A 15,240-nucleotide genomic window follows, 5' to 3' on the forward strand; every position below is an offset into this window, starting at 1 on the left:
ACGGGCTCCTCCCGGGGGGACCTCGGGCTTCCAGTGGTGAAGCTCTTCACAGCCTCTGTCTCCTCCAGTGATCCGCCCCCTGCGGGCAGTTACCTCCTGTTCCCTTTCAGGAGCCATTTCATCCTTGCCCCAGGACAAGGGTCTACCCCAGAGCACAACACATCCTCTGGCAATGAATTCCAGAGCATAATTGTGCGTTGAGTGAAAAAGAATTTTCTCCAATTTGTTTTAAATGTGCTACTTGCTAATTTCATGGAGTGTCCCCCTAATCTTTGTATTATCCGAAAGAGTAAATAACCGATTCACATTTACCTATTCAAGTCCTTTCATGATTTTTTAGACCTCTATCATATCGCCCCTCAGCCATCTCTTCTCCAAGCTGATCAGCCCTAACCTCTTTAGCCTTTCCTCATACAGGAGTTGTTTCATCCCCTTTATCATTTTGGAAGCCCTCCTCTGTACCTTCTCCAGTGCAACTATAACGTTTTTGAAATGTGGTGACCAGAACTACACATAGTATTCAAAGTACGGTCTCACCATGGAGCGATACAGAGGCATTATGACATCTCCATTTTATTTGTCATTTCCTTCTTAATAATTCCTAACATTCTGTTTGCTTTTTTGACTGCCACAGCACACTGAGCCAATGATTTCAATGTAATATCAACTATGATGTCTAGATCTCTAACCCTGCCCAGCTCTGATGTCATCCAGGGTGCCAGGTTTAAGAGGAAAGGGCAGACACTGAAGGCAATGAAACCTCTATCATCAGGCTACCTGCTGGGTTGTGACACTCCAATACTATCTTAGGAGCCCCTGTTCCCCACTCACACTGCTGGATCGTCCCCTCCCTCCTTCGCCCAGTAGGACTTTAACCCCACCCACCTCTGATGGCATCCAGGGCACTGGGCTTAAAAGGGAAGGGCTGAATGCACTGCATGCCAAAGCAGTGCATGCCAAAGGAGCACACAAAAGGAGCATGCCCTTTGTGTGCCCCTTCATGCATGACTGAGTGAGATTAGTTGAATAGAAGAATATAATTCAGTGACTTCATGACTGAGACTGACAACTTGATGCATCAAGCTAGGTTGAGAGTACATTGTACAAATCTCATCTTTTTATACCTTTCATCCCTCCAAATCACATAAAATCTTCACTGATGTCTACTGTGCTGTTCGTACCTCTGACTGTGTTCGTACCTCTGACTGCATGTACTGTGCTGTTCGTACCTCTGACTGTGTTCGTACCTCTGAATGCATGTAAAACTGCCCCCCCAAACCTAGCCCACCACCAAAACCTCACCCCGAGTACAGAATGGACCCTCTTACAGTGGTATAAAAGTTTGTCTAATATGTGGGCCTCCCCAGAGGCTCTCTCTATCTTTCTCTCTCTTTTCCCTTTCCCTCTTCCCTCTCCTCCTCTCCCTGTCCAAAATGGGTTTTACGAAATTTATATACATATATATTTCTAAGATGAATGATATGAATGAAAATATTTCTCATCCTACTATATGGGAATCCTTTGATGGAATGACACCTGACGAAATTAGTAATGTTAGCAGCAATTTGAAAACTAATTTCTATCCACTTAATAAATGCTCGAACACATCTTTAAAATACTTTAGGAAACATTGCCTTTTTATTAGTAATCTTGTTAATTTTTCGCTGAAGGAGGGCTCTATGCTAGAACTGCTAAAAGTTCCTATGTGAAACTAGTATTACAAAACTAATTTAGCCCTTAATGATTTTAAAAATTATCAGCCAATATTGAATTTACCTTTTAATGCTAAAGTTTTAGAAAAAGTTGTTTTAAAGCAACTTCAGAATTTTATGGACAATCATGCTATCTTGGATATACAACAAGATGGTTTCAGATCAGGTTACAACTATTGTTTTCTTTGTTTGATTTCTTTTTAGATGAGGATTTGACAATGGTACAAAGTTTCTATTAGAACTGATAACAGCATTCAACACTGTTCACCATTCTATCATGTTGAGATGATTAAAAGATGTAAGGATCTGAGTCAATAAAAATCTTTAAACACACACAAAAAAAAAAAAAAAGATGTAAGGATCAATAATGTGACCCTCAAGAGGTTTTCCTCTTTTTTAGAGGATAGAAGTTATAGGGTAGTGATAAAGGGTGCTAAATTGATAGTGTTCAAGCAAAAATATGGGATGCCCCAGGGGTCAGCATCTCTGCCTCACTTTTTAATATGTATATCGTACCAACTTGCCATGCTTTTGCTGAATTGGATGTTGAATATCACATTTTTGCTGATGATATCCAATTTTTTTGTTCTGATTATGGGATCATATAAGGATGTCTTAAGTAAAGTTTCATTGTGTATTTCCAAATTAAAATTGTGGTTGAATAACAATAGTTTAGCATTGAATATGATGAAGATAGATCTTATATTTGTCGAAGTTTCCAACAGAACGTATGCCAAATTCATTGTCAGTAGACAGTACTAGAATCTCTATTTTATAAAAGGTATGCAATCTAGGTAGGTATTACTATGGCTACTAGCCTATCTCTTTACCCAAAAGTTAAGAAAGTGGTAAGCAGTACATACTTTAAATTGCAAATGCTAAGACAGCTGCGCCCTTTTTTGATTAAACTGACTTAAAGACAGTAATACACTCACTGGTCACAACCATGACAAGTCCAAGTCACCTCTTCCCATCCCTAAGGCCCATGTACTACCCATCTACCCTGACCCCTTTTACACTGCCCACTGAGAAATGAAACTCAGACTGTTGCTCGAGAAAGAAGCTATTTATTGGATATATATGAAATCCTCCTTCCAAGGGAGATGGAGGTTAACGAGCATGTAACCATTTAATGGGTAGATTTTAAAAGGCCCACATGCATAAATTCCAGTACATGCATATGTGCTGACCCTCTTCAAAAGGGCGGGCCGGGGGGGTATGTTTGGGTGGGAAGGTGCAAGGCGGGGGCTGGGACAGCACCATTGATTGGTGTCCAGAAGACTTGTGCATCGGGAGCTGAAGTAAGTTGTAAAGCAAGGAAAAAAAAACAAAAAGGTAGGGTTTAGGGGGTGGGGAGGAGAGGGGAAGAGGGAGGGAATTTAGGTAGGGGGGTAGGGAAGTTCCTGGAATGTGTCGCCGTGCAGAAATTGCGAAAGTCCCCCCCCCCTTACGCATGCCGCCCACACATACACGCACAGATTATAAAATTGGCGCGGACATGGACACGCATACACGTTTGAAAATCTACCTCTAAGTGAACTGCAGCAGAGAAAAAAAAAAGAGGCCAATGCAGGTATGTAATATAAGCCGTCAGCCCAGGAAAAACAGAATGAGATTTAAAAGGTTGCAGGACCCTCTACCATGAAGGTGCATTGAATAGATGAGTCAGAGATTCAAGTAGGGAAATTTGCATGTCACAGCCCCTGGACTACTGTTGGGAACCTGCTGTGAAATATCACTTTAAAATCATACAGAACTATAACTGGAAAAGTCCTACATTGGAGAATTCTGAATGAGAGAAGGATTTATGAGAGAGGGATCTTCTTAGTGTTTGGGTAATTGCCAGGTTCTTGTGGCCTGGTTTGGCCTCTGTTGGAAACAGGCTGCTGGGCTTGATGGACCCTTGGTCTGACCCAGAATGGCAATTTTTTATGTTCTTATGTTCTAGGAAGCAAACAGATTATGACCCTGACTAACAAGGTGAATCAGACTCTTGGATACCCAGGGTTAGATGACAGAGAAAAAAAAAAGCCAGACAGGATGGAAGGGTATGCACACATTCTCTTTCCATGGTCCTGCCTGGGTCTTGGCCTTTTGGCTCAGAGAAGCTGACCTATCCAGAGTCAGACAACAGAAGGAAAAAAAAAGCAGACAGGATGAATGGATGGATCGAAGGAACTGAGTGTAAACACACATTCTCCTCCCATGGTCCTGCCTGGGTCTTGGCCTTTTGGCTGAGAGAAGGTGATCCATCTAGGCTGGGTAACAGTGAATGTTTGGCCATGAGCTTAGAGGAGCTAAAATCACTAAAAGCTGAGACTGCAGAGGGCCTGAATCATTTAATGCTAAAAAAAAACCCATGTGCCTACTGGAGCTATAAACCCAAGCCAGGAAAAACCCTCCTACCAAGGGAGAGACACTGAAGGACAGTGGCAGATCAGGAGGTGACCCTGGGTCCCCCTTGAGCAAGGAGACCCCAGCAGTATATTGAGCAGACCGCCAGGAGGCTGTGGACCCAGTGGCAGATCAAGCGCTCCTCCAGGAAGAAGGAGACCCCCAGAGACGGGTCCAAAGGCACATTTGAGTTCCCCAGGAGGTCATGGAGCCAGCAGCATTCCTGGAGGTGGAGTCAGGTCCCCCAAGAGGGTGTGGACCCCAATGATATACCAGAAGGCAGAGTCAGGAGGGTGTGGACTCCAGCAACATACCGGGAAGTGGCCCCCCGGTGGTGTGGACCCCAGCGACAGACCGGATGGCAGAGTCAGGTCCTCAGGAGGGCATGGATCCCAGCATTGGCAAGGACCTTTCAGTGGAGTGAAGCAGCACCGAGGAGATGGCAGCGTTTTAGACACAACGTACCCCCCTCCCCCAGACTAATACTGCCCATCAGCCCAGTTGCATCTTTTCACATGGGTGAGACTTGGGGAAAAAAGGGGGAGGATAATATCAACACTTGATTAAGCAGGAACTCAAGAGGTCCCTTCCATTCTATATGGTGGTAGACTGTGGGGGCCAACAACCCCAAAATTGCCAAATTTTACATGTTCTTGCTACCTTGTAGAAATGTATATAGTTGTGTGGCCTGAGACTATTAACCATGAGTAGATAAGTGTGCTGTTTGACATCCTATTAATGATATATATAGTCATGTAGAAATGTATATACTTATATAATCTAATTTATATATTTGTATATACTGCCAGCCTTGTTCACAGTCCCATTTATTTTCTTGGCGTGAAGGGAGGAAAATCTCACCCACTAACACCTTCTTGGAGGCACCAGGCGCCACGATCGTGAGGACTGGTGAAGTCTGCCCTAGTGGGGGCTCCCACCAGGTCAGTCTTGGACCTAGGAATGCCCCGTGAGGTAAGGAGTCTAGGGAGCATTACATATATAGCTGCAGTAATCGGTTAACTTCATACAACAGTGTAATCATTGGATATAAGCAAATCAACCATCTGTCTTCACAAAATACACACAAAGTGACCACAGCCACATCTGCTGCATTTCAATTCATAAGCGCTCAACAAGCTCATGACAAGCAAGGGGGTGGCGAAGAGGTGGTGATCATCTGGGGATGGGGGAAAGGGAAGGTGATTATGATGCCAGGTGGTGGGGGAGAAGGTGATGATGCCAAGGGGTAGGGTGAGATGGAAGAGAAGAGAAAGTGATAATGGGGAAGTGGTTGGTGTGCCACAAGACGTGAACCCTGTGCCAGGTGTTCCACGAAACAAAAAAGGTTGGGAAGCACTGCTCTACATGCTTATCCAGCTCCCTATTCTCTCTCCAATTTCCACCATTTCTACCTTCAAATGAGTAATCATATCCAAAATCTCTCCTTTCACAATCATTAAGTTTCTCTTTAAGTCCCCAAACCAGGGCATCAGGTCTGCAGGTGGCAGCGCTTTATTGTCCGCACCATTCAGTGTTTCTGCCGCAGTCTCCTCCTCGGATTCAGAGGAGGCCTGCTCACGTGACGTCTATAACCTGTTCATTTGCTTCGGACTTGCCCTGCTAGCTTTAAAGTATGTCTTTAATTCCACTGTTTGTTTGGGGTTTTTTTTCAAATTCCCATCTCTGCTTCCTGCCTGTTATTATTTTTTTTTTTATATAATAACTCTGTCTGAGTTGGCATTTCTTATCAGTTATATTGTCATCGGGTCAGAGCTCATGGGTTAGGCGGCCATCACTGGAAGTGACATCACTCCCCCCATGTTTTGCATTTTTATTACATTTTATGTTTTATTAATTTTATAATTTTAATATTTTATAGGATTATTTGATGTAATAATGTATGTTACTACTGTCATGTATTATATTATTGCTATGATATAAACTGCTTTGATTTTATGGAAAAGTGGTATAATATGATATTAAACTAAACTTTATATGTTACCCAGAAAGCATCCCAGCCTTACCACATTTATGAACTTGATGACAGAAAGGGATATTGCCAGCCCTGACTCCAAAGGACACATGCATTGAACCATTCACCTTCTAAGAGTCTTCTATACCACTGGGGCCAAGACTCTTGGCCTAGTGGTGCTTTGTGTAGGTGAAATAAAAAGAATGGGGAGCCCCCTATGGTTAGGGCCCCCATAAGAACAAAGAATCAGGTAGAGTTCACTCCAGTACCAGGGCAAGGATGTCCAGCTGCACTAGGTGGTGATCTCTGCTCTCTCCCCAATCCCCCGAATTGCATTATCATTGATCTCACGTACCTCCACATAACACCGCACAACTCCTTCCCTTTTCAAACAGGGCACCCTTGCATCATCCTAAGGTGCCCCATCCCATTCTGGCAACTTAGGCAGCCGCCTAATATGTCCCACCGGCCCTGGGTCACTCGCTAAGTGATGCCAGCTCTGCTTATAGGTGGAACAGCAGGATAAAATTCTAGGAAGGTCTCCAAAGTCAGATCAGTAGTCAAAATGAATTATTGACTGCAGACTTAGCAGTTCTGGACCCCCAACTCAGAATGTCTGCTATGGTTTTTGACCAGATTACCCGCATCCAGAACAAAAATTATCATCAGATCAGGCCATGCTTATTGACCTCGTGGAGTTATTGGACATAGGTAAAGCCTTCTGCTTTCTACATTGTGGTCGAGTACTGCATCATTTTCATCTTTCAGTCACAAAAAATATGTAGCTAGTTGTGCCCTTTCAAAGGTGCGCCCGCTAAAAAGTTAACACTTGGTCTGAGGCAGGAGTTACATTTCTGGCTTTAGAGAGTGCACACTAAAGAGTGGGTAGAGGACAACATACCACACTAATTCCAATGCTCATGCTAAAGCCTCATTTGCATAAGACATCCCTTCATTTCTATACTCGTATACACTGTCTTTAGCACGTACATGCTAACATCTTCTGTCCCCGGTTTAGCATGCTTGCATGCCATTTTTCTGCGATGTAAACAGACCCAGTGGTGACAAACAAAGCACTTAGCACTTGGAACTCTACATGGAATATAAAGCACCATCATCTCACTGAACTGAGTGGACTGTGTTCTGCATTAATGAACTATCGCCCTGCCTCATTCATGAAACCTGTAAATTCTGTATTTGTAGATTCACAGCCTTAAATATGTCAAATTCTATTGTGAGATCAAAATGCCAGATTACATTTGTTTCCTCTCTGTACCTTTTTATTTTTTATTTTTAGTAAGAGCACTTGACTTTTACATCTATTGGTTCTGATTTAAATAAAGCTTTCTCTTACTTTACTTTCTACCTATGAAAAAAATCTTCTCTAAATCAAATTTAAAGATTTTTCATTGTTAAGTGCTATTTAGTGTGCCACTAATCTGAACCCTTTCATGTTGTTAATAAAATTGGAAATCCTGAAATTCAATAGATGGTGTGCTTTTTTGTTGTTGTTGTTCTCATGGATGGCAAAATTTCTGGCTTCACTTTAGCTTGTGGCTGTATTGGTTAATTTAGACAGTGTTTTATTTTCTAGTACATTAGCAGCCCGTAGACTGTAGAGGCACAGATGTACTCTCCTTATCAACAAGAGTCAGAGGTGGATTAGTTTACAATAAAAGGGGCTATAGGGTTGTTACATAAGTGCAGACATGTGTTCACGCTTTCTGTTTCTAGCATCCCCACCACTGCGTTTATAACAGATTAACCTGTGCCACGGCTCATTATTTCCAATGGATTTTTCTACTGAAGAGTGACATTCAATAGCTGGAAAGTCAATGTAAGTCTTATTGATTTGTGTGTTAACTTTCCGGCTCGGATCCAAGCCAGTCTGGAAGGTGGCAGAATTGTCTCTCTCTCTCTCAGACAATACTACTACATTGTGGAAGTGATGTGTAGCTCTTAATCTGCTGGCGCTGATCGAAGCAGGAAAAGTGGTAGTGTTTAGAGATCAGGTGCAGCTTAGGCCCAGTACCAATCTCGGTCCCAGTGCTATTTATTTACTTGCTTACTTAGTTTAAAATGTTATCAATAACCACAAAATAAAACCAGGGAAAAAAAGGTGTAGGAGAGTACAGGCTGAAAAATAATTTGCAGTCCAAAAAAAAGTAAATAATGAGGTCAACTTTCTTTACTGATCTTGCAATGCACAATAATGCTTCACTTCAATAATGTGCTGACTGTGAAGAGGAGCAGGTCCCAGAACAAACTTTCCCCAAAGTCACACTCAGTGGCCAAGGTGAGCCTTTGACCTCGGGCCCCAGCACGTTCCCACACTGCAACCCAAGGATCTAACTAACTGGTCACCACCAGAACGACCACTTCCACTTCAGTGTCCAGTTCTTGGCTTCCCAGCCCAGATCTTCAGTATAACTGCCAAGATAATTCCCCGCACTTCCAATGCTTTCATTCATGCTTTGATCACTCAGTTCTTGATACGAAATCATTAGAAACAATTTGATGTCAATGCAAATGATAAAGAGCTGCAGGACAATTAGAACAAGAACAATGTGCCCCAGCCTCCTCTGTTTCTCAAATATCAATTAATACATTGCGCTCTGTTCCAGAGACAAACTCATAAACTTTCCACTGCACACCAGAGACAAAGGCACTTTTTGAGGCTTCTGATAAAAGATGAATTTCCTAGGGGCGTGTTAATGCCGCTTTCTCTGCCAGCTGAGACTGGTGCATATGGCATGTTGTTATGTTAATATGCAGAGCCCATTTGGATGCCTAAATGCAAAATAATTCACAACTTCACAAGCTGTTTCCCCCCTTCAAATCTCCTGCTGTGATAATGAAGAAAAAAAAAGATAAAACTTTTATGTTGGATGCAGACACATTAGTGTTCTTCAATTTTTCAACAGGGGTCAACTTCAGTCAAGATTCAGAGAAAACTTGTTAGTAATAGCAGAATGATTTGATATTTGCTCTGTATGAATAGGAATATCAGTATCCCAGAAATGTCTGGAGAGATCTAAAGGAAGTGGCAGCTGGTCCACTGAACAAAATACAGAGCATAAGACTCAGAAGCCTGCTGTGTACACAAGAAAGACAATCATTAAGCCATTTCTGTAGGTAAAACACCATTTTACCCAGGGAAATGGGCTATTTGAATATTGCCCACCCTATATGTGGGTAAAATTATACACGCATATCAACAATGTACGTACTTTTACCTGTGTATTTTTGCAGGCATTCTCAGGATGGGATTTGGTTGGGGGAGGCAACTACATGCTTATTAAAAAGGACTCGTACAAATTTGTGCAGGAACGTTTAATGGGAAGTAAGTTATGTAACTAGGGGCTATGATAGGATCTCCAAGGGGGTTGACTCAGCACCACTGTCAGAAAATACTTTTTCACTGATAGTATGGTGGCCTCCCAGTGGAGGATGGTAATAAAGCAAAAGCACTGGGGTAACATACACGGATCAGCAGTTTCAACCCTAAACAGAAGGTGTTGGCGGAGCCTGCACAGAGCAGCAGTCACAACCCTAAAAAGCCTTGCTGGGCAGTCTGGATGGGCCATTTGTGTCTTTTTCTGTCATCATTTACTATGCTACTTTTCAGAGGGACAATAATCGAAGCAAAAATACCTGCACAGTTTCACTTTGATTATTGCATCACAACCCACCGTTAAAGCTATCCACAGGTTTTGACAGACCACAGGTAGTTTGATTATCTACCCCAGCCTAAATATATTTCATGGCCTGCCTGTTTCCTCCTGCATCTTTGGACTTCCAGATAAAATGGATCCAGTCCACACTGGGGATCCAGTTTCACAGCTGCTCAGGGTTTTAATCCTCTCCCATCTAGCCCAGCCTAGGTGTGGGCATGTAAATACATTTTGTTTTGTGTCATTATATCATTTTGCTTTGGACTTTTGATGTTTCTATCATTTCATTTTCCCAAGTATATTATGTCGTTTGTTAGTTTCATTTCAATGTGCACTGTATTTTCACAACATGTACATTTTATTAACAGCGCACGCTAAAACAATATAATATCACAAAATTAAATATTGATATTTTTTTGTGTCATTTTGGACGGGAAACACAGAATGATATAACAAATATCGTTGATGTTGTCATGTATTTTAAAATGACAGCATGTCCCTAGCCTGGCTAGCAGAGTCATACTGCTCTGGCTGAGAGGCGCAGACTGTGGCTCAAAAGCTGGGTTCTAAAAAATTGACTTGAGATTCCTTCCTGCTCCCCTAGTTCCTCAGTGGCTGTGATGTGCTACCTTCTGCAGATTCCCCAGTCTGACCAGCCCAAGGAGCAGAAGGGGGGCTCAGGAATCAAACCCAGGTCTCCTGCATGGCAGCACACAGCATTTTAATAGGATCTTTAACACTACCATCAACAGACCACACATATTTAGCAGCGTGTTTTAGCCAGAAACACAGATGGCAATCTCTAAACTCAACTAAACTCCTAGAGACTTTTACCATGCCCGTAGATTCCATGAAGTATATTCTTTACTGACTATATAACACAAGTCCAGATGTTCTAATACTTTAGGTACTACTTGTAAACAAATGAACAGCACCCTGGCAGAAAATGCGGCAGAATTATACTCCCCTCTGGGAAAACCACCATCTCTAAAAACCTAGCTTATCTTGTCTTAATTATTAAACTATAACACGGCCTCTGCCAGTGCTTCATGCCTTCACTTTCATAATACAGCACGTATTCTCTTCAGTTTGTAAAAATGTGCTAACATTTGGCATCATTTGGCATTTCCATTGACTGGACTGCCAAAGATGCCTCACGAGATCTAATTCAGAGTAGAAAACCAAATAATTCTACAAAGCAACTGCTGGGAATTAGCAAGCCACTAATTAGCAAAAGCAACGATAAAGAACTCACCAGCAAATTTGACATGAAACTTATTTTCAGGCTTTAGAATCTGCACATAGAGGGGGCAGTTTGGAGCAAAATCCTTTACAGCCCAGGCTCTCAGTATGGTCTGATGGTCCTGGTGACAAATAAGACATTTTGTGTAAGGTTACACAGACATTAACAGTTTCCACTGACTGAACGCTAGGCAGCGAAAATGAAAAGTTCAATCAGCAACATCCTGCAACACCCTCACATTTTTTCAGTTCTTTGGTCTAAAAATGAACTCTGGCAACCCAACCCACGTGAGGTCTCTGCACTATTTCCTCAACCTGAGAAACCATTTTATTCCCAGTACAAAGCTTCAGTCAATAAGTGACACTTGTAGATCACTCTGTGTGGCTAATTGTGTATCTATCACACGCCATGACATCCCATAACTAACTATTCAGATGCATTTCCGGGGCTCTATGCTTTGCTTTTAATTTTATTTTCAATGAGTCACTTGATGACTCTGCAGCATTAAGCCTCTCAGGATCCAACTTATGAACTTTTGGCCCATTTATGAGAGTTAATATATTTCTTGAGTTACTCGCTCAAACCATGGATTGAGCTTGTGGAAACTTATTCCCTGTGCTTAAAATTGATTGATTGCTTACATATCCTATTTGTGTAGGAGGTTTAGGCATGTTGCACTGCCATCATCCATTATAAGATATTACAGGCGTTCTGATGCCCAGAAATCTATAAACCTGCTTTGGGCTTTTTTTTTTTTTTTTAGAACGGGTAGTAGCATCAAGAATGACGTGTACCTACTGAGAATGATACTGCAGCTATAGTTCTGGCAATCTGGCAGGTTACTGGGCATTCTCTTTATTATAAGGTGCTCTACAATGGATCATCTGTCTATTTTCTCTAGCAACTGAATGGTTCTTTTTAACATTATTGCTTCTAGCAAATTACATTGCTTTTTGACATGTGTTAATGTCTTGCATTATAGAATGTAAGTCCCAGTTCAGGTATTCTCAACTCCAGTGCTCATGGAATGCAAACAGGTCTGGGCTTTTGCATACCAGACCATGCAACTTAGCCTGGTTCCTGGGCCAGGCATACAGAAAGTAGGGATGGGCAGTCAGGAGAAAGGAAATGAGACGAAATTTTCTATTTCATTTCATTTCGTTCTCAAAGCGAAACGATTGAAAATCCAATGAAATTTTGTTGGTTTTCACATTTTGTTTTGAAAACAAAAATGTGATCTGTCTGGCCTAAGCCCAGGCCTGAAGCTGGGGCTTCGCCTAGGGTACAGGCCAAGGACCAAGCACAATGCCAGGGCCTCAGCCGAGACCCCAAAACTGTAGAAACTTACTTATTCCATCGGAGATCCAGCATCGCGGTCTAGGCCCAGGCCCAACACTGGGACCAGACCCAGAGCCCAGGTCCCAACATTTGGGCCTAAGCCTCAGCCCAGACCCAATGCTGGGGCCTGGGCTAGAGACCAGGTCCTACACAAGAACCTCAGCCCAGAGGCCGGGTCCTGACTCGGTCAAGGCCCAACTGCTGAGCCTCAGCCCAGACCCTGACCTTGTGGCCAGGTCTTGACGGTGAGTCCTGACTCCGGGGCCTCAGCCCAGATGCCGGGTCCTGACACTGGCTCCTTGACCCAGGGTCAGGCCCAGGTCCAGTGCCCAGACTTCGGAGGACTTCTTTCTTCCTTCTTCTTTCTTCTGTCTTCGCCAACAAAATGCACCATACATCAAAATGGAGCCTTCCACTGGGAAGAATGAGCCAGAGTTGATTATCTCTGGCGCTTCCCAACTGGGCAGCGTCATTTCTTTGGAAAAAATAGAAGACAGAAAAAGGAAGAAAGACTACCTTTGAGGCCTGGGTACCAAGCCTGGGCCTGGCCCTGGGCCAAGGCCACAGCATCAGGACCTGGTCTTTGGATTATGCCCCCAGCATTGGGTCTGGGCCCAGGCCCTGGCCTAAGCGAAGGCACAGGCTTTGGGTCTAGGCCTCAAAGCCTGGGTCTTGTATAGGGCCAAGGTCATGGTAACCTACTGCGGCCTAGGCCTACCAAAGCCAAGACTTCGATCTGGGCCTAGGCATCGGGATCAGGCTTCAAGACCTGGTCCCGACGCCTAGGCCTAGGCCGAAGCTTCGCCCTGGGCCTAGGCCTCAGCCACAGCAGGTTGCCACGACCTTGGCCTAGGCCCTACGCAAGGTCCAGGCTTTGGCCTGGGCCTAGGCTTCAACATCAGATCTTCCCCTGGATTGGGTAAGTGGGGGCCAGGGAGGATCCTAGCCTCAGCATTTTTTTGGGAGGGCATTGGAGGCCCTATTTCTTTTTTTCATTTTTTTTTTAATATCTTTCGGGGGTTTTTTTAACATTAGACAAAATGAAATTTGTGGAAAACAACCCTCCAAATGAAACGAAAAATAAAATAAAATGTTTTCTTCTTTCCACCCCTAATGGAGACCTAAATGTTGAATATGCACTGTGGAAACTGGATCTCTTGAAAACCAGGCCTGTTTGTGACCCTTGAGGATGGGAGGTAAGAACCCCTGACCTAGCTGCAATATGCAGTATGCTCATGTAATAGAATAGAGAGTACACGGTAGGTATCCCTGCATGCAGTCTCTCCATCTGACCTTCAGCATTCCAGCATGTCCTCCAGGGAAAGTCAATCTTCCATTGTGTGACATGTATGTCCCACATGGTCACTGAATGCTATATGCCTATATTTTATTGTTCAGAATGTATTATTAAAATAAGCAAAACAAAATTAAATCTTATGGGAGCCAATATTCGGTTGCCGAGCAGTTAGTTAAGTTAGCCGAATAAGCGCCGCTGAATATCCCCAGCTTTCTTAAAATTAGCCAGAGAAGTATATCCGACCAACTTTAGGACAGGCTAACAGCGTGACTAGAGTTATCCACATAACTTATGTGACTAACTCCAAAATTTCTAGCCCACCCTAAACTCCTCCCGCCCACCCCTGGACTAGTCCCAGACCGCCCCCGAATTATGTGGCTAAATTCTAATCGCATAATGTAATTGAGGCTAGAATTTAGCCACACATGGCTTCAAATATAGCCAGCTAAATGGCTTCTGAATATCGACCTCATGGTAACTTGTATATTGCAGAATGACTTTTGACTCTACAGATACTGCATTTCAAAAAGTCACAAATTTACCCCTAGAGTCGCGAAAAAAAAGGAGTGGGGGGGATAGTGGGCAGCCAGCCGTATCGCGGCGGTGCATTTTCGCCCGCTGCAGTTGCAGCTGTGCTGCCCACTATCGCCCCCATAGCACCACACCAAAAGGTGGTGTTATTTCCGGTGCTACTGCCGGCGATAATGTGTAAAACATTGACTGCAGCGGTACCGGAAAAACATTTTTTTTGTCTGCCTAAAGCCTGCCCTAACCCCGCCCTAACCACTCCCTTTTCCCGAATTTAAATACTACCGATGCAATGCAGTAGTTATCATGTACGTTAGGGCCCTAACGCACATGATAACAGCCTATCGAGTTTAAAGACTGACCCTATTAGTTAGGAGTAACCTTCAGAGAACACATCCAGGACCTCCAGAATTTATGATTCTTTTTTAATCCGGGTATTAAAAGGGCCACATAGAGGTCCCCAAAGATCCACATGGGTTTCTTGAGTTTCAGCCTGACTGTCATTGTGAATTGGGATGTAAATATTCACCATTTTTTAGCATAATTCAGGGCCTCCTCTTCCACAAATCCTTCCTCCCTCCCCCCAACCAACTATTTTTAATTCAGTGCCCACAAGAAAGTGAAAATATTTCAAATAAACTTTCTCCAGTGGCCTTCACTGCTGTCTGTCAGAAAACTAAAATTCTCTAGGTCCATTTTCAAAAGTTTTGCTGCAGGCAAATATATAATTGGAGGTCAAGCAAACAAGCTGTAGGATTTTGTTGACCTTAAGTGTACATATCCAAGTATAGGCACAGAACAGGATTACCCCTTTTGAAAATATGACCTCTCATGTTTCAGATACTGGACTTTTAATTTAAAGCAGCCATACAAGCCAAAATGTCCAAAATACCAACTTAACTATTCTTTTAGTTTAATACTATTTCAATCTTATTCCTCTTTTTTTAATGTTTTATTTTATTTCTTATATTTATAAGTAAAAAGTGTGCAGATTTGTATTATGGCCATGCCCTGTGTGTTGTTGGTTTTTTTTTAGTTTCCTGCCTGAGTCCAATTTTCAGCTGTTCATTCTGTATTTATGC

The 15,240-nt window shown here is 42.9% G+C and overlaps 1 protein-coding gene across 1 annotated transcript in view; it reads right to left on the reverse strand.

Moving 5' to 3' along the window:
• KCNT1 (potassium sodium-activated channel subfamily T member 1) overlaps positions 1–15,240 on the reverse strand; it is a 470,292-nt gene that overhangs the window by 133,025 nt on the left and 322,027 nt on the right. The window contains 1 exon segment of the mRNA XM_029613498.1: positions 11,008–11,116. Coding sequence (XP_029469358.1) covers positions 11,008–11,116 — 109 coding nt within the window.

The sequence above is a fragment of the Rhinatrema bivittatum genome, chromosome 8, assembly GCF_901001135.1.
Source record: "Rhinatrema bivittatum chromosome 8, aRhiBiv1.1, whole genome shotgun sequence".
Taxonomy (NCBI): Eukaryota; Metazoa; Chordata; class Amphibia; order Gymnophiona; family Rhinatrematidae; genus Rhinatrema; species Rhinatrema bivittatum.